Source organism: Echinops telfairi, unplaced genomic scaffold (genome assembly GCF_000313985.2).
Source record: "Echinops telfairi isolate 266 unplaced genomic scaffold, ASM31398v2 ScPeMD7_4225;HRSCAF=4972, whole genome shotgun sequence".
Lineage (NCBI taxonomy): Eukaryota > Metazoa > Chordata > Mammalia > Afrosoricida > Tenrecidae > Echinops > Echinops telfairi.
Genome location: NW_022108124.1, coordinates 13,071,099 through 13,080,806, shown reverse-complemented (window position 1 = coordinate 13,080,806; position 9,708 = coordinate 13,071,099). Strand labels below are relative to the sequence as shown.

Here is a 9,708-nt window from a genome sequence, read left to right as displayed (position 1 = left end):
AGGTCCATGTGGCTTCTCCTCAGGGATGTCTTGCAGGAAGTGAGCCTTGCCAGCTGAAGCAGGGAACTGGCTAAGGTAGCTGCATCCTGGTCTGACCATCAGAAAGCAAGAGACCCAAGAACTAGAAAGGTGAGGATCACCAAGCTATTTATCTCTACGCCCTTCAATTAATCCCAGATGTGTTTATCGGCCAGGTTGGCACAATAAACCTTAACTATCTCATCCATAAATCCTTCTTCGGACTCATGCAGTCACATGCAATGATGCAAACTGTAGGAAGATTACAGGCCGGTGGGTGTCAAGTCTTGGAGATCCAGTGGCAATGGAAGCATCTCAGCACTGGCTGGGGTCTCCACATGACTCCTCTTGCTCTCTGAGTGTGTCTCTTCAACAGAAAGGTGAAGCAGAGAGAGAGTGTGTGTGTCCCACCTCCAGGGAGAAAGAGAGAAATTTCCCTGAATCTTCACGAGAAGGTCACACCCAAAAGGAGGCATCATCAGGCTGTGACCTGATTGACAGGCTAGACTCCACCCCTCCACTTATTTATGAAGTTGACATGAAGTTATGTAAGTATCACAGTTTCCTAGATGGTAACTCTTTGGGAGTAGGAAGTCTTGTCTTTCTCCCAAGGAGCAGCCTGTGGTTTCAAACTGCTGACCTTGTGGTTAGCAGCCCAATGTATGACCACCCCACACGCCACCAGGGATCCTTTGATTGGGTTAGATTTGCCTTTTTCTAGAGTCAGATTTGGGGGCCTGGTGGTGCTGTCAGGTAAGCCGCTGGTCTAATTGCCAGACCTGTGTCTCAAACCCAGCGGCCACTCTGTGGGAGAAAGAGGAGGCTATCTGCTTATATAAAACGCTACAAAATATCAGAAACCCCAACAAAGAGGTAATTATGAGTCAGATTACACCAGCGGGGCAGTAGGTTGGTTTGGGGGAGAGTGAAACTTTGCTGTTGTATTCTTTTGTAACACACTTCTTTTGCTTCGGCGTAGGATTTTGAGATTCATACACAGCGTTGCACCCATGGACATTCATATATCAGTGGGTTTTGGTATGAACATCTGTGGCTACTTCTCCCAAGTAAATACCTAGGAGTTTGGTTGTTGGTAACTTTAGTGTTAATTTTCAGTGAGATTTTCAAACTGTTCTCTAAAGTAGTTGCACCATGTTGCAAGCCTTCCAGCAGTGGCATGACAGTTCCACATCTGCTGCACATCCTTGACGATGTGTCCAGCCTTTTTAAAGTTAGTCATTCGAGTGGACATGCAGTAGAATTGCATTGTGATTTTAATCTTCATTTCACTGATAAATAGTGATCTCTCCATTTCAGGTGCCTCGGGCCCTTGTCATATCTCATCATTGGTTAAGTGTCCGTTGTTCATTTTTGTCGAGGGATTGGCTCTCTTGCTATTGGATTGTAAGAGTTCGTTGCGTATTCTGAAAATGAGGCCTGGGTTGGATAGGTACTTGGACAGTGTGCACTTTTCTACCAGTCTGTGGCTTGCCTTGTTATTTTTTCATGGAGGCTTTCTATATGTAGAATTTATTTTGAGAAGTATACGAAACCAAACTGGCTGTCATCGCATCAATTTCAACTCGTACACCCCTATGGGACAGGACAGGACCGCCCAGGGGTGTTACTCTTTCTGAGACTGTTACTCTTGAGGGGAGTAGAACTGACGGCGTTGTGGTTAGCAGCCCAAGCCGTAGCCTACTATGCTATGGTTTATCAAAACTCCTCCTTGTTTCATGTTTTGTTTCCATCCTAAGATTTCTTTGTCTACCTCAAGGTCACAAGGATTTCCCACATATGTTTTGTTTTAGAACTATATATGTTTCAGCTCTCAGGTTAAAATCCGTAATTCATTTCAATTTAATTTTTGTACATCATGTGAGGCATTTCCACCACCACCACCACCACCACCGCCCCTGTGTATATACTCAGTGATTCCTGCACCATATAATGAAAAGACTTTTCTCTTCCCAGTGGATCAACTTGGTATTGCTCTCAAAAGTCAATTAGTCACACAGGTCTAGGCCTAATTCTAGACCATTCATTGTGTTTCATGGATCTGTATGTCTGAATATCAGGATCACAATGTTTGGTTATTGTAGATCTTTTGCATTTACCTTTGTATTTTGAAAGCAATTTGTCATTTTCTCCACCAAAAATACTGTGTGATCTGACTTGTGTGAAATATCTAGAATAGCCAAATACATAGAGGCTAAAGTTTATTAATAGTTACAAGGGATGAGGAGGAAAGGTAGAGAGATAATCAGTGCTTAGGGAGCATAAAGCTTCTGTTAGAGGTGATGGAAAAATTTGGAAACAGAGAGATGCGATGATTATATAATATAATGAACCTAATTTGGATGTGCAAAATGTTGAAATGTATATTCTTAACAATTGGTTTTTGATGACTAGGATTTGGGTTGAGATTTCATTGTATTTTTGGCTCATTTTATGAATAACAGGCATCTTTTCTGTACTTGGTCTTCTGCCTGATGAGCTATGTATCTCTCCATTTATTTAGACCTCCTTTAATTTCTCTTAGGCAATACTTTGTAGTTATCAATGTACAAGTCTCAACCTATTTGGTTAAATCCCCGAATAACGATTTTTATGTTGTCTTATTTTTAAATATCAATTCCCAGATTTTGTGATTAGTATATAGAAATGCAATGAAATTTTATATATTGACTTTGTGTTATACAACCCTGGAAAACTGGCGTTAGTTCTAATAACCATTTTAGTTTTGTTTTGTAGGTTCTTTAGAATTTTCTATGTGTACAATCATTTCATCTGTAGCTAAACATAGTTTTACCTTTCTCTTATATCAGCCTGTTTTCTTTTCCACTTGCCATATTATACTAGTCAGGGACCACAGTATACCATCGAATACGCAAGGTGATTCTGGGTATTTTGCCTAGCTCTTGATCCTACATAGAAATTGGGCTATCGCCATTAAGTAAGATCTGAGTTGAATAAGCTCCCAGTACTCCTAGTTTGTTGAGAGGGTTTGCTTTTTGAATTATGAAAGTGTATTAAATTTTCTTAAGTAAATTTCCAGCATCTTATTAAGATGATCATAGGAGTTTTCATGCATCTTGAGTGTTAAATCACTTTTGCACTCTTTGGATTATCTCTGCTTTGTTATGGTCTATTCTCTTATCTAGTTAATTTGAACTCTCTGTGACCCTGTGAGGGGTCCTGGTTCACAGTGGCTGTGTTGGGCTGCTAAGATCAAGGCAAGTATGATAAGGCAAGGGAAAAAGAAAACAGGTTGGAAAGGAGTTTCCTTGAGGGTGCTGTCCGCATCCAATATATACGGATGTTCTGACAAAGTTCTTTGGCTTTTTGCTCACTCTAGATTCTGTGTCTAGTTCATCATTATCTGACCTTTAGTTCTTGAAACCTTAGCTAACAGCCTACCATTTTACCTGCTGGTTTTGTATTGGCTAGTCTCCACAGACTGTGAACCAGCAGTTTGCTGTCTGACCTACCAATCTTGCGTTCATCAGTCCTTGCCGGCACCCAAGTCAGGAGAAGCTTCCGGCCGGACATCTGACTCACATACTTGGGGCTTGCCAGCTTCTAAAACTCCAACTATTTCCTTGAAACAAATCTCCCGCTGTAGACATATATAAAAGCTTCATTGAGTTTGCTTCTAGAGAAAACCCAGCCAAAGACACCTCTGATGTGTTTTATTGCATGTATGGATGGACATGATGCAGACACTTACATATGTATAAGCACGTGGATTAGATACAACTGCATGGTTAGGTGCTTTTGAGTCAGTTCTGACCCATATTAGTTATATGTATAGCGGCGTGACCACGTCCTGGCCCTGCATCATTCTGACAGTCATACTAGGTTTGAGCTCATTGTTGTAGTCACTGTAGCTATCTCATTCAGGGTCCTCCTCTGTTTTGCTGACCCTCTACTCTACCAAGCATGATGTCCTTCTCCAGAGACTGGTTCCTCTTAGCAATACGTCCAAAGCACATGAAAACAACTCTCACCATCTTCATTTCTTTTTCTTTTTTTAAATCATTTTATTGGGGCCTCATACAACTCATCACAATCCATCCATCCATCCATCCATTGTGTCAAGCACATTTGTACATTCATTGCCATCATCATTCTCAAAACATTTGCTTTCTGCTTGAGCCCTTGGTATCAGCTCCTCATTTTTCCTTCCCTCCCCAGCCCTCCCTCCCTAATGAACCCTTGATAATTTATAAATTATTATTTTTTCATGTCTTATACTGTCTGATGTCTCCCTTCACCCACTTTTCTGTTGTCCGTACCCCTGGGAGTGGGTTATAGGTAGAACATTGTGATCGGTTCTCCCTTTCTACACCCACCTTCCCTTTCTCCTTCTGGTATCACTACTCTCAATATAAGTCCTGAGGGGGTTATCTGTTCTGGATTCTCTGTGTTTCCAGCTCTTATCTGTACCCGGGTACATGCTCTGGTCTAACTGGATTTTTAAGGTATAATTGGGGTCATGATAGTGGGTGGGGGTGGAAGAAGGAAGCATTAAAGAACTAGAGGAAAGTTGTATGTTTCAACAGTGCTATACTGCACCATGACTGGCTCATCTTCCTCTTGTGACCCTTCTGTAAGGGGATGTCCAGTGCCTACAGATGGGCTTTGTGTCTCCACTCTGCATTTCCCCTCATTCACAATGACAGGATTTTTTGTTCTAGGTCTTTGATGCCTGATACCTGATCCCATCAACACCTCGTGATCAAACAGGCTGTTGTGCTTCTTCCATGTGGGCTTTGTTGCTTCTGAGCTAGATTGCCGCTTGTTTATCTTCAAGCTTTAAGACCCCCAGATGCTGTTTCTTTTGATAGCCAGGCACCATCAGCTTTCTTCACCACATTTGCTTATGCACCCATTTTGTCTTCAGTGATCGTGTTGGGAAGGCGAGCATCATGGAATGCCAGGTTATTAGAAAAAAGTGTTCTTTCATTGAGGGAGTACTTGAGTAGAGGCCCAATGTCCATCTGCTTCCTTACTACTAAACCTATAAATATATGTACATAGATCTATTTCCCTATTGTTATATAAAAATATCTTACATATGTACATGCCTGTATTTAGACCTCTATAGGTGCCTATTTGCCTCCTAGTTCTTTCCTCTATTTCCTATTATTTTCCTGTTGTCCCACTATCATATTTGGCCTTTATTCAGTAATTCTTCTCAGTTACATTGCCCTTGATGAAGCCCTACCAGGCCTCCTATACCCTCCTTGCCATCAATTTTAGATCATTTGTTGTTTCCTTGTTCCTGGGTTTGCTAATACCCACTTCCTTTCCCCCACCCCACCCCCTCCTATGTCTCCTATCTCCCCACCACCACCCCTGAACTGTCTGTCCCGTTGGTTTCTCCTCCAGATTGTTTATCCCACCTATCTTATCTAGATAGGCATGCAGAGCCAATAATAAGCACAAAGACAAGACAGAGCAAAACAAAACAACACCAAAAAAAAAACAAAAAACACCTGAGGACAAAAGAAAAGAAAGGCTGTAAATAGTTCCAAGTCTGTTTGCTGACCTTTAGGAGTGTTTTATGGTCAAATCTGATGGGCAGCCACACCCTGCCATCAAAGTCTATTTTTGGTGTTCACCGGGGACTTCATTGATTTGTCCCCCTTGCTGCTCGGTTGCACGCCCTTAGCGTTTTGCCCCAGAGTAGCGGGGTCAGATCAGGCATAATTCCCACACTGTGCCTCCAGTGCTGTCCCTCGAAGCTCTATGAGTCAGTGAGGGACATCATGCCTTGTGGTGGGATTGGCCCTATGGTCTTCTCTGTGCGTTGGCTGCTTTGAGCAGGAATATTGTCCTTGGGGCTTGGTGGGCCAGGATGTTTTCCACTTTCTCTCCTTCCCTCTTCGTTTGCTCCTGTGTGCTCTGATCAGACATGCCCCTCTCCCTGAGCTGTAGCTTCAGTGCTGTCCTCTGAAGTGAATTCTTCTGTGGGGAGGGGAGGTGTCCACGTAGTTGGGGCTGGGGCTGGCCCGCAACCATCTTTCTTTCTAATGAGCATTCTGGTCATACTGGTGCTAAGATTTGTTTACTCTATTAACAGTCCATGCTATATGCAAGATTCTTCCTCAACACCACAGTTCAAATGCATCAGTTCTTCGGTATTCCTTATTCAGTGTCCAAATTTCACATGCATATGAGGTGAGAAAATACCATGGCTTTGGTCAAGCACACCTGAGTCCACAGAGTGATTTCCTTGCTCTTCAACAGTTTAAAGAGCTCTTGTGCAGCGAATTTACTCAGTGCAATGCATCATTTGAGGTCTTGACTGTTGCTTCCATGAGTGTGGATTGTGGATCCAAGCAGGACAAAATCTTTGGCAACTGTGTTAGGCAGGGTCCTCTCGAGAAATAAAACCAGGACACGTATGATTAAATATATTATATATATAATTCCTCTACTTGATTTAGGCATTTGACAATCAAGAGTAAGTGTGGGGGAACTTAATTTAGCTTATCAGCAGAAGTAATTTTAGGAAAAAGAGAGTTTCCAACACTTTGATGGAGTATCCCCTCCGCTAAGGAAAACTCTAAGAACTTGGTGTTGGGCATGACCCATTTACTAAATAGATAAGTAAATGAGAGTTGAACAGGAGTGTTTTGTAGTAAATCTTGCCCAGAAGTAAGTAGAGGATCTGTTCAAACCTGAGACACTGTACCTGTGTTATCATACAGGGATTGGTCAGTGGTCTGGGTATCAAGAACTCATGATGTGTCACTAAATGCTAGATGCTGTAGGGAGGAAAACTTTTGTATGAGGTAATCCTCATACCAAAGAGACTCCAAAAACTCACTGCCAGCCAGTTGAAGCCGACTCAAAGTGACCCTGTGGAGCAGGTTAGAGCTGCCCCATATAGAACACACTAACCTGTGTGATCCAAGATGACGATAGCAATCCAAAAATGACGACGGGAAAAGTATCAGAGCTTCAATTGTGAGCACCCAATTTGTAGAAGGCTGTGGAGGACAGTGGGAACCCATTATTCATCTGCAGAGCACCGACTCAGATTAAGCATCTGGCAGATCCCCTCTAGCCATAGATGACACTCAAACAGCTTTCCTATCAGACAGAAATTATTGTAAACTTGATTTTGGTGGATCCAACCATGGTAGAATATGATACTTGGTCCATTGACCTCCCTCTTGACCCAACCTGAGTCCGCTCTAGCCTACAATATTCTCCCTTGTTCCACAACAGAAATTATTTCCATGGCTTTTAAAATATTGTTGGTGATCTTTTCTTTCTTATTCTTGAGTTTTATCTTTATATTGTTGTTATTGTTTTCTTCTTTGTTTTTTTTTTTAATGGTTTCTGTTAGCTTTCCCAGTTTATGAAGCCTGGAAGAAATGAATTCACAGGGATAGTAACTGATGCAATACTTTACCAGGAATGGGGCGTGAGAAGGGTGAGGGAAGTTGAGGAGCAATCAGTGAAAGAGGGAGTGGGGAGGGAGCATTAGAACTGATTGTGATAATGTATATACAGCTCTTTGAAAACCCGATTTAACTCTACAAGTATATGATATGTGAATATTATGTCATGAAAACTACTTTAAAAACAAGAAACCAAACTTCACCATAGGTGTAGGGGGAAGAGTTTTTGCTTAGGGGGCATTGAATCAATTTCAATGGTGGTGGAACAATTTGGAAAGGGCTATCAATAGTGGCTGTAGAACATGAAGAGTATCATCAATGGCACTGAATTATACATGTAGAAGTTGTTGAATGGAAGAATGTTTGGTCGTGTATATTTTTTGCCACAATTTTAAGAATAATTACACAAATAACACAAAGCACAAAGAAGAATGTTCTAAAATCAGTTGTGGAAATGATTATACAACTCTTCTTGATGTTTGAATTATTGAATGGGATGATATGTGGAAGAAGCATCAATAAATCTGCTAAAAAATAAAAATAATTCATGCTGAAGCTCTTCTTGTAACTACTTGCTCAAGTGAAACTTCCTTGGTTGCCTGGGAAACATATACGACTTCAATTGTCCAAGGTTTTTTTCTTGAGACTTGGATTCTGTGTCCTTATCATGAGAGATACTATTTCTTAAGGCCATTTTACACCAATACATCTGTGGCAAAGACCCCTTCATTGGGATTTTCCTTCCACATTCTGGCTTGACTGCAGAGAAAACAAATGTTTTCCCTTAGTTATTTATGGCTGTATAACCAGATAAGAATCCCGAGAACGGGCATCTGTGAAAAATCTGATCTATTTTTATTGAAGCAACATAATTCAGGCATTTTACTTTCAATCAAAGATTTATTTACATATCTCCTTTACAGATGAGACTGAGACTTGGCACATTCCCCTTGGATATCCTCTCAGATTATAAGACCGGGTTTATTTTGTATTTTGATGTAGTGATATGTTCTTCCATTGTCCCTTCTGGTTTTTTCTTTCTTTCTTGTTTTGTTAAGAAAATTCTCCTGTGCATCAAAGGGTCTAAAATTATTTTCCAACTAATTTTTCTAACATCTATTCATTTATTTTTATAATATCAAATGAATATGGATTTTGTTTTTATTATATTGTAGCACTCTATCAATGGGGGAGCTAATTATATTTGTATTATTTGTTGAATGACATGTTATTTGGACATTGATTTGAAAGGACACATCTTAAACTATATTAGATATCTTTTCTTTTGTTTTCCTGTGAATTATCTGTCAAATTTAATATCCAAATCATGCTGTTTTGATTATATGGATGTTCAGTAAGTTTCAGTATCTACATTTGTGTTCGTCTGGGTAGACTAGAGAAACAAATTCATAGACACTCATCTGTGTATAGGAAAGAGCTTTATGCAAAGAGTAATTATACATTAGGAAAACATCCCAGTGCAGTCCAGATAAAGTCCATAAGTCCAATATTGGCCCATATGTCCAATACTAGTCCATAAAATTCTCTTTAGACTCATGCAGCCATGCAATCATGCCGAATGCTGGAAGATCAGAGGCCAGTGGGTGGAAAGCCTTGTGGATCCAGTAGTGGTAGAAGCATCTCAGCGCTGCCAGGGGTTTCCTCGTGGTTCCTACAGTTCCCAGGGCTCTGGCTGCATCAGCACAGCTCCATGTGGCTTGTTGTCAGGAATGTGTCTCAGGAAGTGAGCCTGTGTCCTGCCTCCAGCGAGCTATTTATCTCCTTAGCACCTCCAAAACGAGGTAATCGAGCTGCACCTGATTGACAGGCTAACCTCCACCCCTTCACGCTTAAGTCTCCAATTGACAACAGATTATGTAACCACTACAACATCCTATAATCGTTTTCTCAGAATTGTTTCATAATGAGTAGGTTTTCCAAGAACAGTTTGAAAGGTTAAAAAGAAAAAGGGTTATAGTATCATCGACTATTCTCATGACAAACAAAAGTGCACATAGAATTTAGACTATTTCATCACAAGTGAGGTGCTAACTGGAACATTCATTCCATTTTGGGCTTCTGTGGTAGGTCCATGAACTTCACCAGGAAGCCATGAAGTCTACCAACCTAGAAGTTCAAAGTGTGGAAATTGACATATTCTCGGAAGATGATGATTATCTGACACTTCAGAATCCCCAAAAGGTAATTTTTTCCAGGATGTTTGTCTATGATAGCCATTAAAGAAAAATATCAGTGCATAAGGTAAAGGAAC

The 9,708-nt window shown here is 40.9% G+C and overlaps 1 protein-coding gene across 1 annotated transcript in view; it reads left to right on the top strand.

Annotated features, from left to right (window-relative positions):
• The window catches only part of SCN11A (sodium voltage-gated channel alpha subunit 11), a 95,131-nt gene that overhangs the window by 48,574 nt on the left and 36,849 nt on the right, over nt 1-9,708 (top strand). The window contains exon 16 of the mRNA XM_013006140.2: nt 9,525-9,638. Within this exon, the coding sequence (XP_012861594.1) occupies nt 9,525-9,638 (114 nt within the window). The remainder of the gene's footprint in view (nt 1-9,524; nt 9,639-9,708) is intronic.